Source organism: Mus caroli, unplaced genomic scaffold (assembly GCF_978045245.1).
Source record: "Mus caroli unplaced genomic scaffold, Mus_caroli_1 scaffold_9, whole genome shotgun sequence".
Taxonomy (NCBI): domain Eukaryota; kingdom Metazoa; phylum Chordata; class Mammalia; order Rodentia; family Muridae; genus Mus; species Mus caroli.
The window spans coordinates 130116238-130135770 of NW_028227264.1; the positions used below are offsets into that span (position 1 = coordinate 130116238).

The following is a 19533-nucleotide window of genomic DNA, read 5'->3' on the forward strand; positions in this document are numbered from 1 at the left end:
AAGGCGGGTTTTCCGGGTGCGGTGGTGCTGGTTTCGCTTAGTAGCTGAGCAGCCTTGAATGGTACTGTGTGCTGTTCTCTCTGTCCTGCCGCTGGATGCTGTGGAGGGTGCTCAGGCAAGCTCCGAAGTTGTGACATGGTGAGCACAGGATCACTGCCAACAATGGGGAGAAGTAGGGGTCTGAGGAGCGCGAGCTGGTGTGGTGGGTCTTTCCCGGGACTGAGTGGGAATCGGCGGCCACGTGTGAGGTCCAAGCCACTCGCTGAACCCAGCTGTAGCCTCTGAATAACTTCACTGTGGGAGCTGCATCTGTGCAGAGCTTTTGGCTTGTGTGTAGAAAGATCCTTGGCATGATCCCAAACTCAGAGAGTCCTAGTTTCTACAATCCATTTGGAGTTAATTTTGTGGTGGTTATAAAAGGCATCTCATGTGCTGGGTAGCAATCCAATATCAAGCTGTGATGTGAAAGAGTAGAATTGATGATGTAAAGGATTTAATAAAGCTTAGGAGATAGTAAGGCACACCGAGTAGAATTTAGGCGAGGGCTGACTGCCTGTAAAACACCCCACAGATAAGTAATATGCTAGCCAGGGCAATTAGAGATTAGGAAGCTAGGATACACATGTTTGTTCACCAGGATTGTCCAGAAATATGGTACCAAACCATAACAAAGGAAACAAACTTGATTTACAACCAGCCACTAGGTCCATCTCCATATCAAAGAGCAGGCCTTTAACAAGCTGCTCTATGGAGCTTTGCAGTATTACAATCAACAGTAAGGCCTAGTGTGCTATAAAGGTTCAGTTTTCTTCTTGAGAAAAGCATAGTTCTGCCACATGGGTGAGATGATACCTAGTGACAACCATTTGAGAAGGTAAAAAAGAAAACAAAACAAAACACTGTTGTATTGAGTGCTGGTCTGATCAAGTTACACTTTCCCTGAAGTCCCCGTACATAGCTCCTTCTGAAACCCAGGAACTTGCTTGGCAGAGGCAGTAATAGCCTTGGGAGCTTTCCCTGAGGCCCTGGGTATAGAGATAAAACTGCTCCTTTTGTAAAACCAGGAATATGCTTGCGAGAGCTGGTAATGGTCTGGGGCCAGGAGCTTTGGGAGGGGTTGCATCAGGTTGTGAGAACACAACTCTTCCCACCGAATGGGGCTGTGGTTATCAGTTCCAAGGCCACTAGAGGCTTGGTCAGAAATGTTTTTAAGATACACTGAGTTCTTTTGCAGCATTGCTTGATTAGACTTCTCCTGACTGTGTCCCATTGTATGATGCTGCTTCTAAGTTCATAGTTTCTTCATCTTTCTGCTGACTTCATAGATGTCTCCCATCTCCTTCCTTTTCCCTCATGTCAATCGTGTACAAGATTTACTTTAGTATAAGAAATAGCTTGTGTAAGACCTCCCCACCCCAGCTTTTATACTTTGCACCTTTTCCTTTTCTGATGTTTTTCATCATCTGGGACCTTCCACTTAGGACACTGCCACTAACCTACTGTGTTAGGGCACTGGTGTACTTGGGATTTGATCCTCAAATATGTTTGCTGTGTAAATTCCCATCTGTCTAAGTGGCTAAACTTGCAGTCTCCAGTCTACATTTAAACTGTTCAAAACTTAACCTGGAACCTGAACCTAAAAGAGACTTAAGGGTGGCAGCTTGGGTGGAATGCAAAATCCATCATAGTCTGGCTCCTCTTTTAGCATTAACCATGTAGCTAGTCTTTGCTACTTTATGGTTTCTTCTTTTAACACACACTTAATCCCCCTCCCCCGCAAATCCAACCCTCTTACCCCCCACTTCACCCCCTAACACCAGATAGGAGAGAAACAAGGATGGAGGAGAAAGAGATTCTTGAATCTAGTTTCTTTATTTGTACTGGCCCCCCACCCCCACCCCCCAACATGAGTCAGTTTCTGATGGGGGAGCAAGGATTAAAGATAGAAAAGGCAGAAAGAAGATGTAAAGCCAAGAGTAAGATTGAGGAGGCCTGATGGTTAGTACTGCTGCAGCAGAGCAGCCAGCAGCAACCAGCAGCCTTGAGTTTATTTCTCATAGTCTTTTTATACCCCACAATACTGTAGAAAGCAAAGCCACAAGCTAACAGAAACAAGTTTCCTGAAACATACACAGAATATCTGTTATCCCAACCCTAACCTCCCTTGAGCCTCAGCTGTACCTCCTCTTGTCGTTCCATGCCTGCTCAGGCTGGGAAATCTGCAGACCCTAACCTACCTTGACTGCCTACAAAGAATAGGGTTAGTTCTAAGGCATAAACAAAGTAGTCAAGGAAGAAAAAAGGTGTAAACTAAGTTCCCTTGTTTACTGTACCCAAGGTCTTATCAAGATGATCAAGATATTTTAAGATATGAGGAACACATTCCTCAGCTGTTTTGGGGGGGGTTGTTTGTTTGTTTTTTGAGCTTACTTCCTTGTCCTAGCCCAGTGTCAAACATTCTTGCCATTTTCCTAGAAGTGATACCAAGAACTCTCCATACCGGGGAGAGTAGAAGATTCTAATAAAATACAAATTTACCATACTAGGGCTCTGTGTGCCCTTAGGGTGGTATGGAAGGGCAGAACTGGGAAGACTTGTTCTGTCTGAGTCATTTAATCTCTAATCCTCCAGTAGGAGAGCTGCTAATGTCCTCTGGGCAGCTAGCAGTCAGGAGGAGCACCAGTGGGAGGTCGCTTGCAGGTTTTTTTTTCCATATTCTCCTCTGATGCAGTTCATCAGAGAGCTGTGAGGGAGACTCCAAGCCACAGCATCGTGATTGTGGCAGCCACTAGGAAGAACAGGTTAGCTAAGCAATCAGAGTCCAATCTGATTGGACTGGGATGGACTGTGAACCAGACTGTGGTACTTTTGGTACATGTGGTGACCTGAGCAAAGGACCTTGGCCTCTGAGCCTGCCTGAGAGTGTGGATTCCCTGGGGAAAAGGAGGTTCTGCAGCTCTGGCCATAGTAAGCTGTGTTGCTTATAATACCACTGTTCAGTGTGCACACATAAGTATTGCTTTTGGTGTGCAGAAAAAAGATTTCAAAACTGAAAATCTGGTTTCTAGAAGTTCTGAACATTGCACTGCAAATTCAGTTTTGTGTGATAAATTTTACAAATCATTTTGAAACTGGTAGAGATGAGGTTATGGGGATCATCCTTCATCAATATTTGATTAAAATCCTTTTATCTTTCCACTACCACCAGTCACAATGGATTGATTCAGGGAAGTTCAGTTCCAGGGTCCAAAAGAAGTTTCTGAGATGTAGAGGTTTCTTAAGTGTGCATGATGGTATGCAGGTGGGTAGGACAGATTCTACATCGTGTGTTATAATCCACAAGGCAGGAAGCAGACATTAAATTATTCTTCAACCTTGGTTTGTATGTGGGCTCAGTGGGGCTGGGTTTGTGTGAGATCACAAGGGGGCATTAGGTGCTGAAGAGCCATAACCCACCTTTCTGATCACCTCCATACAGAGAGAGCTCTAGAGCCTCTATTTGAAAGTGAGGTCAGTAGTGGCTGGAAGGGTCAGAAATGTAACAGTTAGGAGTCATTTTGAGTTATTTTTGTGGGAGTTGTGAAGTCTGTGTTTATTCCATTTGTATACACATGCAACCAGGTAATACTGGTCATGTTCACATTTTTCCTGTCTGAGTTTCCTTAAGTTTTTTTATTGAAACTTGACTATAATTTGGGACTTATATTCTTGGCTTTTTTCTCTACATCTCATTATTTTTTCACAAATGTTGTAAAGCTTTTGATTGTTGTAGCTTTGTGATAAGTATGGATGGAATTTACATTGTGCCAAAATGTGTACCATTTCTTTATAATCCTAATGACAATTCTGAGGATTTTTTTCACATGGCAGATAGCTTTGGAATCAGCTTTCCTGTTAGGAGTTTTCTTTAGATTGTTTTGAATTTATCCTGCAAATTAAACATATCTGGACATTCTTTTTAAGAAAAAAAAATCACTATAATGGTGTTGCTTATTGTTGTAAGTGTGTGAAACTGAAACTGGTGTAAAATAGTGTACAAAGCCATAGAAAGAGGACTTTAGCATAGACTTTAGTGACACAGAATATATTGTTAGGGTCACATAAATGGTATCTCACTTAGTAGAACTTAATTGAGAAAACAAAAAGAGTGAAAATAAAACATTGTCCAGTACTGAATAATGAATATGTGTGTGACACAGGATTGTGTATTAGCAATAAACTCTGATAGCAGTAGGTTGGGATTTTCCATAGATATAAACTAAAACTAGTTAAGACCATGTTGTGTTACAGTTGATATAAAATAGCACATATTTAATATATGTATTCTGATACATTTGGACATAATACCTACACCCAAGCAACCTCATTCTACCAAATTCTTACAAAAATTACAGAATTGCCATGGATCCCATGCACTTGAAATTAGTTTTAAAAAGTATCAGAATTCTCATGTTCATTGCAGTTGTATTCAAGGTAGCCTAAATATGAGAATTACCTCAGTGCTCATTTGTTGAGAACAAGTTGGGTGCCTCAAGGTGACATTGTTCTAATGAAGACATTTGCAATGGTTAAAGGATTAAATACTTGTAAAGACTTTCACAGTCAGTGCTGCATTGGTCATGAAACAACATGTAATTACAGCTTAAACATTGTCAACCCATTTCTTTTTCCATATACTTTTAATCTTTAGTGCACTCCCATTGTCAAATGGATATGAGAACTTGAACCATCTTGTCTACCTCACAGGTAGCAAGGGGGACCAAGACAGCTCAGTCAAGTCAATAGGCTCTCAAGGGAGGGAACAAGGATTGAAAAGAAGACAATTAGACAACACTATGACATGACTCCAGACAGTGCTGAGGCTGAAGCAGGTTTATTTTTCTCAAGCCTGCTTTTACATTTTTTGCATTTGCTTTTACATTTTCAATTCTAGGTGAAGGAACAAAAAAAGCAATAAACAAAGTCTGGTGATCCCTGTTTTTAGGGGCTTATCCGGATGCTCCCAGGTAAAAGGAATGCCACAAATTCCTTGGCTGAGTTTACCTCCTTGTACTAGCTCAAATGTAAATATTCTTTTCTGCGCTTACTTCCTAAGTCCTAGCCCAAAATCAAATTCCTGCCTGAGCCTACTTCCACTTCCTAGCTCAATGTCAGATTCCTGCCAAATTCCTACAGAAGGGCAAAAAGCACAGAATCTAGCTGAAGCAATCTCCTTCAAAGGGTTTTTCTAGTGTTTATTTAGAACATTATGTGGAGAAGAGAAATGAAATATCAAGTTTTCTGTAGCAAGAATTGTTATAGATGGGAAGCAAATGTGGTACACTGTAAAAATGCAGAAAGTGGCCTTATTTGGATGGCATCAGAGCTTTCTGCCAATGAGTAATACTGCATGAAAAAGTAGAAAATGAGTTTAAGAAACAGACTGACTGTTTTGTTTGAATTTAAATTCTAATGATAAATTACAGTTGAACAAAGATGTAATAGTCTTAAATAACTGACTCATCTCTTTGTTTTCTCTGCATTAAGTAACATCTTAGATGGTAACACTTTCATTTTTGCTTTGGGAATGTGTTTAAACATTTGACATTTTTATACATCAGTTTATTTATTCATAATATATAATATAAATATAATTACAATTTTGTACAACATCACATTTTATTTTTATTGAATAGTTATTCAAACATTAGTTTTTCTTAAAAACACTCAAGAGTATTCATTTGTAATGAAATGAGAAGCATTGTAATTTCATATTCACATTGCTGAGAGCAAAACTTCTGATTTCACAGATACAAACTGGGCCCAACCCAATTTACTGCGTTTGGGGTGGGGTGGGAGGGGAAGGTGTTTCTAAATGTGGTGTGGCTTAGCCCTTAGTACACACATTTGCTCCCAAGTGATGAAGATAAAGTTAGTTTTAGAAAGAAGCACTCATGTTTGAAGGCAATGTCTAATTGAGTGGCTAACAAAATGATGAATCTGGGAAATATCTGATAGAATATGATATACCCAACTCTCAAGAGAAGAGAGAGGGAAGAGAGGCAACATAAGAGGAATCAGCTCAGAGGGTGTGAAGAGGAGGCAGTTTTACCTGGAGTGTTTTATAGAGACAGGCTAAAGAGAGAACATGCTAGACACAAGTAAAGAAAGAATGAGCCAGAGAATGAGAATGTGCCAGAAGATAAGAACAGATTGCTAGAGTTCATTTGAGGCCAAGCACAGCAATTCTGTCATAAGTGAAAGAAGCAGTTGGAATCAGGTAGCATGAAGAGGAGTTTAAGTCAGAACAGCTGAGTTGACCAGCCAGCCAAAATTCAGAAAGAAAAAGAAAGGGTGATGTTATTCAGCAGTTGTCTCAGATGCCCAAAACATTCTAGACCTAGATAAGACTGTACAGAGCTAGAGGCTTCCAGGACTAGGTTTAGATTATCAGAAGGAGAAAGTAAGCCTCCAAGATGATATTTTTAAATTACTTTATATTTTTTACACTCCATATTCTCACTCCCCAAAATGATATTTTTACGCTCCTGTGTGATGGTCACCATCTACAAAAAAACAGAATGAGAACTGTGTCTATCACAAATTATACTGCTTTTCTTTGTTCATTATTGCTTCCCTTTTTTGCATTTTTGCATTTCCATTTAAGCAATATTGAATTAATTTTTTATTTATTTTATGTATGTGAGTATACTGTAGCTGTACAGATATTTGTGATCATGTGGTTGCTGGGAATTGAACTCAGAACCTCTGCTCACTCTGGGCTGAAGATTTATTTATTATTAAATGTAAGTACACTGTAGCTGTCTTTAGACACACACCAGAAAAGGGCATCAGAGCTCATTATGGATGGTTGTGAGCAACCATGTGGTTGCTGATATTTGAACTAAGGAAGAGCAGTCAGTGCTCTTAACCACTGAGCCATCTCACCAGCCCTTGAATTAATTTTTAAATTGAAGATAGATTCTCTCTCATACAATATATCCTGACCACTGCTTTTCCTCCCTACACTCTTCCCAGCTGCCCCCCCCCGACTTCACCTATTCTCTTCTCCCCAAAATCCAACACCCCCTCGCCCCATTTCCTCTTCAAAAAGGAGCAGACCTCCAAGAGAGGACAGTCTAACAGGACAAAACAAGATAGAAAAAGAAAAGATGAAAGCCTTCATATTGGACAAGGCAACCTGATAGGAGAAAAAGTCTCAGGATCAAGCAAAAGAGTCAGAGTTATACCTGCTCCCACTGTTAGGAGTCCCACAAAAACACCAAGCTAACAACCATAACATATTAGCAGAGGACCTCGAACAAACCCATGCTGTCTCTGTGCTTGCCATTTAAGTCTCTATAAGGTTCCTACAAATCCAGTCAGTGTTAGTCATGGGTTCCCTCTCATGTCAAGGGTCTCAAGTTAAACTGAACATTGGTTGGCCACTCAACCAAGTTTGTTACCATCATGTCCCAGCACATCTTGCAGGAAGGACCAATTGTAGGTGTGTGTGTGTGTGTGTGTGTATAAGGGGGGAGGGGGGCAGGTTTCTCTTTCTGTAGCCTGTAGAGTAACTTCTCTCCTCAAAGAGACTAGAACATAGGGGTCAAAGCTCCAAGCCTGCACCAGTTTGGTTTCTACATTCAGTGAGCTGTGTGGAATTTATCCTCATTGATGGGGCCCTGCTGTCAGTTATGTGAGAGCAGTTTTGTCCTAGCATCAGCATGGATTGTTTGAGGATCTCAAAGGAACCACATTGACCAACAGCTCAACCAAATGTAACCCATTTCTAACATTGAAGTCCTGGCTGTCTAGAAAGGATGGTCAGTTCAGACTATGTAGTCTCCATTACTTGGAGTCTTCATTACGGTCACCCTATAGCATTCAGGAAGTTGCTGTTGTACTGGGTTTTTACATTAACCCCAAATGACCCCTAATTCCAGCTGTTTCTCCCTGCATTGTGCTTACCCCTGCATCCCAACTGATCCCTCCCACTCCTGTTCCCATCAAACTCCAGTCTATTTACAGAAACTACTCTATTTCCCCTTTAGAAAGAGATCTGTGCCTCCCCCCCCCTATAGCCCACCTCTTTACCTAGCCTCTCTGGGTTTGTGGGGTACAGCTTGACTATTATTTACCTAATAGGTAATATCCACTTAAAAGTGAATGCATGCCATTCTGGGTGTGGGTTACCTCACTTAGGGTGGTTTTTGTGTTTTGTTTTTGTTTTTGTTTTTGTTTTTTATTTTAGTTGCATTCATTTGCCTATAAATTCACAATGTCATTTTTTTTTGTTTTTTTTTTTGTTTTTTTGTTTAGAAAACAATATTTCATTTTTATTTATTTTGTTTGTTTATTTGTTTTGTTTGTTTTTTTATTACATCTTTTCCTCAATTACATTTCCAATGCTATCCCAAAAGTCCCCCATACCCTCCCCCCTACTTCCCTACCCACCCATTCCCATTTTTTTGGCCCTGGCGTTCCCCTGTACTGGGGCATATAAAGTTTGCATGTCCAATGGGCCTCTCTTTCCAGTGATGGCCGACTAGGCCATCTTTTGATACATATGCAGCTAGAGTTTTGTATAAATGTACCACTATTTTTTTGTTGATCCATTCTTCACTTGAGGTACCTCTAGGTTGTTTCCAGATTCTAGCTAGTATGAGTAAATATGCTATGAACATAGTTAAGCAAATGTCCTTGTAGTAAGGTGGAACACCTTTTAGATAGACTCCCAAGAGCAGTATAGCTGTGTTTTGAGATAGATGGATTCTCAGTGTTCTGAGGAACCATGATTCTGAGGAAATACTGATTTCCATAGTGGCTGTATTAGTTTGTACCCCACAAGCAGTGAGGGGTTGTTCCCCTTTCTCCACATCCTTGCCAGCATGAGTTGTCACTTGTATAATTGATTTATAACCTAACCCTTAACCCTAACCCTAACCAATTATCTCTGTCTTTGTCAGCCTCATGTTTCTTTAACTCTTCTTCTTGTCTGTCTCTTATTTACTGGTTCTTCCTCTAAATATTTCTCATTCAGAGTATCTCTCTCATTTCAGACCTCTCAAATCTCCTTCATCTCTATTTTTACCTCTCCTCACTATTAACCTCCCTATTTGCCACTGTCATCTATCTCTCTTGAGTCTGCTGAAGCTTTGCTCTTAGCTCACTTCTTTGCAGACCTCTATCTTTCCTTCGTTTCTCCTCCTCTGCACTTTCTTATTGACTTACGCTAACTTTCTTACCAACTTACCCTGTCCTTCTTCTAACTTGTAACTTCCTGTTACCTCGGTCAGATTGTTGGGGCACTTTCTAGTCCCACAGAGACGAGACCCCCATCAGAGCCTGGCAGTTAGACTCGAAGGTGCTCCTTACCTTGGACAGAAGCCCCAAGTTGGCAGATGCCTCCCTCACTGGAGCTTGGAAAAAAATCACTGCCAGCAGCTCAGGGCAGAGCCACCCTAGAAGAGAAAACACGTGGGGCAGGGAAGGGAGTGAAGCTCTCACAGCTGGCTGTACCGGACCACTGATATCTTAAAGTGAAAGCACTTTTTCTGTTAACAAGTTATGGGATGCAGGGGACAAGGGAATGAGAAGCAGCCAGGGAACCTGCGGAGCTCTTGGCTGGCCACTCTCGTAGCCTCCTCTATCTCCCCCTCAGCAGCCACAACATCCAGGGCCACTGACTTCTCAGGGACCACCCCTCTTTTGTTCCGGGTTTCCCAAGCTCATTTCTCCCTAGGCTCCAGTTCCATGGGTGGGACCACTGTGACCCCTGGAGTTGGAGTGGGAGGCAGGGCAGCCGAGGAGCTGAAAGGAAGTGGTCAGCATAGGGATCTGACAGGATTCTTAGGCTTATTCCAGAGGGCATAACTCAAAAACAGTCGTCAGTTGTTAGTCCAAGTCCGAACACAAAGAGACACACGACACACAGAAACTGTTTTCAGGCAACCACCATAGAATCACAGTACCACAGAAATGACAAACACAAGCAAGACCAATACAGGGTGTCTTACACACGATTTCCAGAGAAGCCTGACACTATCTGTTCCAGGCATATACTGAACCCTAGCTGCTGCTGGGTTGAGAAGGACTGTTTCAGATCTAACAGCTTGACACCGGAGCATCCTCCAGCGTTGTGGCCTGCAATGTTTTGTCACGTCTCACTGTCACTACAACCAACCCAAATGGACCTCTCTCCATGGGAGGGCCCCCAGAACCTGAGACCAGCCTAAAACCAAACCAAGATAATCAGTCAACCCCTTGGGACCCAAACCAGACCTGAAACCAGCTATGTCCCATGATGAAAACCACAAACAAAAACAAGACAGCAACAGAGAAAAAAGAAAGACACCAGTATATCTAAGCACACTCGTCCATGCCTGGACTTGTACAACCAACCAAACGCGACTTCCTGATGGGGGTCGGATTCCACATTGACACCCTTCCTGACGGGGGGGGGGGGGGGGGGGGGGCAGGACTCTGCTTCCGCTTCCGCCCCCTTCCACCCGTGGAACGTCTTCCAGGGTTGCAGCCTGCGGGGCCTTAGGACATCTCCCTCCCACAGCCACTAGGTCCTCATGGTCCACAGTGGTCACTGCCAGAATACAGAATACCAGAACTGGGAACCCAGGTGGGACTCGAACCCACAATCTCAGAACTGAAAAACCAAGACACAAGGTGGGACTCAAACCCATAATCTCAGAACTGAAAAACCAAGACACAAATTCAGTGGTACCACACTTAGACAACAGACAGCATGCAAGACTCACACAAACAAACGTACCTTCAAGGGGTCTTTCGGGGTTCCTGGGTGTCACGCAGATCTCGCTGGGGCCTCCAAATGATAGAACCTACTGGGGAAACCCCCACTCAATTCCCGATTCGGTGGGCACCCAAAGAATCACGAATAGATAGACCGTCTTGATCTAATTACACGAGGTAGTTTAATGACAGAACTCCAGACCAACATGCATCCCACACAGGAGATAATGGATGTCGGCCACGAAACTCGTAAGCTAGGGGTTTTTATGGGGTAAGGGGCTTAGGGATGTGGAATTCAGCATAGCGACACACTATTGGCTTATTCAAACTTCAGCAGAAAAATTACATGTACGTGCAGGGTGTCAGAGTTCTGTGAGTTATTGACTCCGTTCAGATAGCCCTGTTATGTCTTCATATTCCTCTTTATCTTTTTGGTCAAGCTGTTCCCAGGAATGTTTTAACTACGGGGCATACCCGGGTTTGTTTTTCTTTGTTCTCAGCCCCAGGCAGCCTCTAGGCTCACAAACAACCAGCAATTTCTGAGTACTTTATATGACTTAAGATCTTGAAATTTCATCTTTCTTTCACTTTCTATCTTTCTTGTTTGTTTGATTGATTATTAAAGAGGAGACAGGGTCTTAATATGTACCTCTGGATGTCCTGGATAGACCAGAAATATACCTGCCTCTGCCTCCTGAGTGCTGGGATTAAAGACATAAACTAATATGCTCAACTTGCCCATCATTTTTTGTACTTTAGTAAGTGTTCATACAATTTCTCTGATGTATGCTCAGTATTGCTTCTCTCTCTCTCTCTCTCTCTCTCTCTCTCTCTCTCTCTCTCTCTCTCCCTCCCTCCTTCCCTCCCTCCCTCCCTCCCTCCCTCCCTCCCTCCCTCTCTCTCTCTTTCTCTTATCTCCTGTGTGGGATGCATGTGTGTGTATGTGTGTGTGTTAATTAGCATTTCTCTTACAAGGCTGTATCCTATTCAAAGAGCAAAGAAATGACAGAGTGAACCTTGTTACTCAGTTTTCTTCTAAGATGAGTTGATAATTACATTAGAACTTCTTGGTCATGAAATAAGTGGGGGAAGCACCACAATCGTATAAATATATTGTCAATGAAGCATACATTTACAGTGATGTCAGTATCATGGTTTTTGTCATACGCATGTATGGAATATTTTAGGATGCATTGACCTATGATGATGTGCATGTGAACTTCACTCAAGAAGAATGGGCTTTGCTGAATCCTACACAGAGAAATCTCTACAAAGATGTGATGTTGGAGATCTACAGGAACCTCAAAGCTGTAGGTAAGACTGAATTATCTTTCACTTTTTAAAATAAGGGAACAATTGTTTCTTTGTTACTGATGCTTTTCTGTAATTTCAATTGGAAATGAGGAAGAATGTGGGTGAATAAATCAGGTTTACTAAAGATAGTAACTTTAATTTGCCTAATTTCCAATAATATATCATACATTTTCTGGTACTATATTTTAGGCTACAATTGGGAAGACCAAAACACTGAAGAACATTGTCAAAGTTCCAGAAGACATGGAAGGTAATTTTCATGTGCAAGTTGGTATGAATTTGCCTCAGAAGAAATGTTAATTATGGCCTGGAACCTTTTTTAAATTTATTTTATTTTATTATTTTTTGGTGGCCTAGAACTTTTAAAGAAAAACAACAGTTTAAAAAAAAAAAAAGGCTTTTCTTTAAGTGTATTGTTTAAATTCTCACAAATCTATGTACCTCAATGTCAGGTGTTTGATTTGTGTTTTCAAGGCATTTTCTAAAAGAAAAGACAGGGAAACAATGCTTTAACTGATATTGCCATTTGAATCATAGCCACATTACAGCTACTCTGTAGAACTGCCAATCTAGTCTCATACCACTCACATATTGCCAAAGATATATAGGTGATAAGTATATGTTTCTAATAAGCAAATATCCCTTAGTAAAACTGATTACGCATATAGTAACATTGCTAAGTTTAAGTGAGAGGGACAGTTTATGAGAGTCAAGAATGTTTTTGAGGAGAAACCTTAATTCCTATACCATATATCTATGATGAGCAAACAGCCAAACTGTGTGAATGCAATGTGGAAATCTTTCATTTGTTATTCTTTTTTTTAATAGTTATATCCTGTGTCACAATAGATACAAGCCATGTGAGCATAGGGATATTGAAAGAAGCAGAACCTTCTCTCTCTCCCAGAACAATTAAAATATATGTAGTAGTCCACATTTGAGCAAACTTTCTCACTGTGATACAAGTTTATAATTAGTTGGTTTTCCAACTTCAGTGGGAATATATCCATAAACTCACACTGCAGAAAATCCCTATCAGTATAGGGTTGTGGAAATTCTTTTATGTTTGTCCTGGTTTATTTTGTCAACGTAGTATGAAAATGTAGTATATTTCACAATATAGGAAAACTTATGAATGTACTCAGTGTGGTAAAGCTCTGAGCTCTTCTATTTCTCTTGAAATATGTGAAAAATGTCATAGGGAAAAAGGATGTGAAAAATCTTAAGATGTGAGTCCTCTTTACAATTAGACCAAATTGTAAAATTAATTCCTACAGATAAAAAGATTCATCAATTTAGTGAATGTGATAAAGCTTTCACATGTGCCAATTATCTTTGCAGGCATGAAAGAAGTCATACTGGAGAAAAACCCTCTGAAAATATTCAATGTGGTAAAGCCTTTGCAAATCAAAGTCATGTCCATGTACATAAAAGAATACATACTGGAGAGAAACCCTATGAATGTAATCAATGTGATAAAACCTTTGCACAAAAGACTCATCTCAAAATACATATAATAACACATACTGGAGAGAAACCTTACAAATGTGATCAATGTGATAAAGCCTTTGCATCTCATAGTACGCTCCAAGTACATAAAAGAACACATACTGGAGAGAAACCCTATGAATGTGATCAGTGTGGTAAAGCCTTTGCACATCATTGTCATTTCCAAGTACATAAAAGAATACATACTGGAGAGAAACCTTATAAATGTGATCAATGTGGTAAAGCCTTTGTAAGTTGGATTGAACTTAAAAGACATAAAAGAGTTCATACTGGAGAGAAACCTTACAAATGTAATGAATGTGGTAAAGCCTTTGCACAATACAGTACTCTCAGAATGCATGAAAAAACCCATACTGGAGAGAAACCCTATGAATGTAAGCAATGTAGTAAATCCTTTGCCTCTCATGGTCATCTTCAAATGCATAAAAGAATACATACTGGAGAGAAACCTTACAAATGTAATGAATGTGGTAAAGCCTTTGCACAATACAGTACTCTCAGAATGCATGATAAAACCCATACTGGAGAGAAACCCTATGAATGTAAGCAATGTAATAAATCCTTTGCCTCTCGTGGTCAACTTCAAGCACATGAAAGAATTCATACTGGAGAGAAACCTTACAAATGTAATGAATGTGGTAAAGTCTTTGGACGACACAGTCATCTCAGAATTCATAAAAGAATACATACTGGAGAGAAACCTTACAAATGTGATCAATGTGATAAAGCCTTTGCATCTCATAGTACTCTCCAAGTACATAAAAGAACACATACTGGAGAGAAACCCTATGAATGTGATCAGTGTGGTAAAGCCTTTGCACATCATTGTCATTTCCAAGTACATAAAAGAATACATACTGGAGAGAAACCTTATAAATGTGATCAATGTGGTAAAGCCTTTGTAAGTTGGATTGAACTTAAAAGACATAAAAGAGTTCATACTGGAGAGAAACCTTACAAATGTAATGAATGTGGTAAAGCCTTTGCACAATACAGTACTCTCAGAATGCATGAAAAAACCCATACTGGAGAGAAACCCTATGAATGTAAGCACTGTAGTAAATCCTTTGCCTCTCATGGTCAACTTCGAAAACATGAAAGAATTCATACTGGAGAGAAACCTTACAAATGTAATGAATGTGGTAAAGCCTTTGCAGAACACAATACTCTCAAAAGGCATAAAATAACCCATACTGGAGAGAAACCCTATGAATGTAAGGAATGTAGTAAATCCTTTGCCTCTCATGGTCAACTTCGGAAACATGAAAAAATTCATACTGGAGAGAAACCTTACAAATGTAATCAATGTGGTAAAGCCTTTGCATACCATTATCATCTTCAAATCCATAAAAGAATACATACTGGAGAGAAACCTTATAAATGTAATGAATGTGGTAAAGCCCTTGCATGTCATCGTAGTCTTCAAATGCATAAAAGAATACATACTGGAGAGAAACCCTATGAATGTAAGCAATGTAATAAATCCTTTGCCTCTCATGGTCAACTTCAAGCACATGAAAGAATTCATACTGGAAAGAAACCTTACAAATGTAATCAATGTGGTAAAGCCTTTGCAGAACACAGTACTCTCAAAAGGCATAAAATAACCCATACTGGAGAGAAACCCTATGAATGTAAGCAATGTAGTAAATCCTTTGCCTCTCATGGTCAACTTCGAAAACATGAAAAAATTCATACTGGAGAGAAACCTTACAAATGTAATGAATGTGGTAAAGTCTTTGGACGACACAGTCATCTCAGAATTCATAAAAGAATACATACTGGAGAGAAACCTTACAAATGTGATCAATGTGGTAAAGCCTTTCCATATAGTAATACTCTCCAAGTACATAAAAGAACACATACTGGAGAAAAACCCTATGAGTGTGGTCAATGTGGCAAAGCCTTTGCAAATCAAAGTTATTTCCATGTACATAAAAGAATACATACTGGAGAGAAACCCTATGAATGTAAGCAATGTAGTAAATCCTTTGTTTCTAATGGTCAACTTCAAAGACATGAAAGAATTCATACTGGAGAGAAACCTTACAAATGTAATGAGTGTGGTAAAGCCCTTGCATGCCATCGTAGTCTTCAAATGCATAAAAGAATACATACTGGAGAGAAACCCTATGAATGTAAGCAATGTAGTAAATCCTTTGTTTCTAATGGTCAACTTCGAAAACATGAAAGAATTCATACTGGAGAGAAACCTTACAAATGTAATCAATGTGGTAAAGCCTTTGCAGAACACAGTACTCTCAAAAGGCATAAAATAACCCATACTGGAGAGAAATCCTATGAATGTTTGCAATGTAGTAAATCCTTTGCCTCTCATGGTCAACTCCGAAAACATGAAAGAATTCATACTGGAGAGAAACCTTATAAATGAAGACAATATAGTAAAGCCTATTCACAATAAAGTCACCTTCAACTACATAAAAGCACATACTAAAGAGTAACTCTGAATATAACCAATGTGACAAAGCCATTGCATATCATAGTTATCTCCAAGTACATAAAAGAATACATACTGGAGAGAAACCCTATGAATGTAAGCAGTGTAGTAAATCCTTTGCCTCATGGTCAACTTCAAAATCATCAAAGAATTCATAATGGAAAGAAACCTTACAAATATAATGAATGTGGTAAAGCCTTTGCACACCATCATTATCTTCGAATACATAAAAGAATACATTGGAGAGAAACCTTACAAATGTAGAAAATATGGCAAAGCCTATTCACAATCAAGTCACCTCCAACTACATGAAAGACCACATACTAAAGAGTAATCCTATGAATATAACCAATGTGGTAAAGCCATTACAGCAATCTTGAAAGGTGTGGTTTGAAAATACTTGGCCCATGAGAAGTGGTAGTATTCACAAGTATGGCCTTTCAGGAATAGATGTGGCATTTGAGAAAGTATGTCACGGTGGGAGTGGACTTTGAGATCCTATGCTTAAGCTCCACACAGGGCAGAAGAGTCTTCTGATCAAGATGTAGAACTCTTGTCTCCTGCAGCACCATGTCTGCTTGGACACTGCCATTTTTTCAGCCTTGATATTAGACTGAACCTCTGAATCTGTACACTAGCCCCATTTAAATGTCCTTTATAAGAGTTGCCTTGGTCATGGTATCTTTTCACAGAATAAAACCAAAATTAAGACAAACAACATAAAAGATAACACACTGGAGAGAAACTGACAAGCTGATAGTTCTCTGCATGTTTGATAACAGAAATAACATGTTTTAGATAGTCTCTTCCTTCTCTCCTTCCGTTTTTCCTCATCTATATCTTCCTATATCTCCTTTTCCTTTCCATTTCTTCTCCCCCCCCCCCAAGGATAGTGATATATTAAGATAGAATCTCAAATGTAGCCCAGGGTAACCTTGAATTGAAAATCCTACCTCTATTTCTTTAAGGCTGAGATTATAAGTGTGTATAACATGCCCAGGTTTTTCAAGCTGAATCCATGGATGTGGGACCCTGAGTTACAAATTACTGTTAATCTTTGTGAAATTGCTAAGCTGATGATAATATTGAGGAGTAGACTCAAAAGAGTACAGCCATGCCTCCACTTCTATTACCTCCTGGAATCCCATTACTATAGGGATATGGAGTAAGCCTAGGCATTCGTTCTAAAGCAGTCTGTTTCACTTGAGACAATAAGAGGCACCAAAATGACCAAGAAGGACTAGAACTTAAAGCACTGTAAAGGCCTTCTCAAGCCAGACAAGGACTCTAGGAGTTGCTCTTACAGAATCAGTGATCCATGGTCAGAGAGGACTAACCCAATTGCATTACGAGGTGTAAGAGAGGGTTCCAAGGTACTTCCCTCTTGCTTCATATAGTGTTTATTTAAACCCAGACACATACTGGATAGAGTAGAGATGAATATCTTTAAGAGTCACATGGCATTCTTTCTAGACCATCATGTCCAAAGAGCATCAGAACATGGGATCTGCTGCTGATGCATTGAAGCAGTTCCAGAAAGATCACTGTTATGTGCCTATTAGTTTTTGAAATGTTTAATTCTAGGCTTCTTCAGAATTTGGAAGGATGATAGGAAGATAGGCAGGAAAAGAAAAGTCTTGTGGGTTTCCCTTAATGCTTTCCCTCCTGTGTTCTACATAATGCAAAGCATTATGGTTTCTGAGGTCTTGCACTATTTCTCATTGGTAATATTGCCTGATGAGCAGGTAATGAACTCTGGTCTTTAATGTGCATGCAGAGATCATGATTTCCTAATAATTCAATGTGTTTTCTTAGAATCAACATTGTATTGAATATATAAAACATCTGAACTGATTTACAGTATATGGAGGATGTGTCTGGGTTCTGAGCTGTTACTACACAATTCTATGTGCACTGAGTGTAGTTTAACTCCACTATATTGTTGTGGCTGCTCAGCATTGCTTATTGATCATCTAACTCCCAGGAAGTACATTATACAAAGAAACTACCTTTTCAATGTATTATTTCATGAATTTTGTATTAACAAACATTAAATTTAAAAGTATTATGTCTCTGAAGTGTGCTCAGCAATTAATTTTCTATCAGCAAATCATGGTTCAGATGCACACATTCACAGTTAACAGAGTCTACTATTGAAAACTTGTCAAATGCAATGCACATTTCTTTCTAGTTGGATCTACTACAAATTTGTTCATTTTCAGAAAATTAAAGTAACTAAATTATGGATATAGTGAGACTTGGAAAATATATTAAGAATAAAAATGTACTGGAGAGATGGCTCAAACTGCTCTTCCACAGGTCCTGAGTTCAATTCCCAGCAACCACACGGTGGTTCACAACCGTTAGTAATGGAATCTGATGCCCTCTCCTGGTGTGTCTGAAGACAGCTACAATGTACTCACATATATAAAATAAATTTAAAAAGTACTGGAGAGATGGCACAGAGGTTGAATGCACTGACTATGCTTGCAGAGGTCCTGAATTCAAATCCTAGCAACCACATGATGGCTCCCAACTATCTGTAATGTGATCTTGGTGCTCTTTTCTGGAGTACAGGCAGAACACTGTACATGATAAATAAATCTTTAAAAATAAGAAAAAATGCAAAACCCTTGCCAAAAATGGAAGAATTTTTGTCTCCCCTCCCAAAGAAGGTAGGTGAACCTTATTTGAGATGGCAAAAGACTCTATGGCTATTTGAAGAAGATTGTATGTTACCTAGATGATTTAATTAATACCTAAAGTACAGACCATAATATTCCCTTTTGTGTGGGAGGATAGTTATGTAAAATACATGCAATTGGACAAATTTGCACATCCTATCCTCCAGCTAGAGTACTGATCACATTGGGAATAACCCTGATTCTTTTTAAATTAAAGACCATGGAAATTTTTTTAATTTAATTTTTATTTTGAATCTTTTATTTTATTTTTAAAAGATTTATTTAAGCTGGGTGTGGTGGCGCACACCTTTAATCCCAGCACTCGGGAGGCAGAGGCAGGCGGATTTCTGAGTTCGAGGCCAGCCTGGTCTACAAAGTGAGTTCCAGGACAGCCAGGGCTATACAGAGAAACCCTGTCTCAAAAAAACCAAAAAAAAAAAAAAAAGTGTTTATATAATATATAAAATTTTTCTAATAACATAGGCATCACATATGAACATTTGTTTAAAGGAAATTTACACAGTATAGCACCTTTCTCAGAATTTGTCTTTCAGCATCATATCATTATATGAAATTGGTTCAGTAGAAGCCACCAGGGGGAACCCTCAGCACTATGTCCCAATTGTGTCCTAATTAACGTGTCCTGAACACAAGGTGACACTAGAAAATAGACTTCTCTAGGAATGCTGCACCCTATTATATTAGACAACTTCAACAGGAAAAAACAAACTTTAACTAAGAGGAAATGAAACAGTCGGAATGAGTCACTCAGTACTGTGGAAGAGTAGTAGAATTAGATTTCCTAGTGAAAGCAAGAGTCTG

The 19533-nt window shown here is 39.6% G+C and overlaps 1 protein-coding gene across 2 annotated transcripts; it reads left to right on the forward strand.

The window, feature by feature from the left end:
- Positions 1-11914: 11914 nt before the first annotated feature.
- On the forward strand, positions 11915-18099 carry LOC110288620 (uncharacterized). 2 transcript variants are annotated; one of them, XM_085843310.1, is made up of 4 exons: positions 11915-12060; positions 12250-12310; positions 13402-15824; positions 16306-18099. In XM_085843310.1, exons 1-4 carry the CDS (start codon positions 12027-12029, stop codon positions 16359-16361), a joined length of 2574 nt encoding a protein of 857 aa, XP_085699436.1. In that variant the 5' UTR covers positions 11915-12026; the 3' UTR covers positions 16362-18099. The 2 variants fall into 2 exon arrangements, with proteins under 2 accessions (XP_085699436.1, XP_085699435.1); XM_085843309.1 differs by lacking the exon at positions 16306-18099 and having other exon boundaries at positions 13402-16155.
- Positions 18100-19533: the final 1434 nt, after the last annotated feature.

Bases quoted from the DNA above. Each gene is read 5' to 3' on its own strand.
- LOC110288620 (XM_085843309.1), top strand. From the start codon at position 12,027: ATGTTGGAGATCTACAGGAACCTCAAAGCTGTAG. The intron at 12,061-12,249 runs GTAAGACTGAAT...ACTATATTTTAG, and splicing joins CAGGAACCTCAAAGCTGTAG to GCTACAATTGGGAAGACCAA. The intron at 12,311-13,401 runs GTAATTTTCATG...TTATCTTTGCAG, and splicing joins AGTTCCAGAAGACATGGAAG to GCATGAAAGAAGTCATACTG.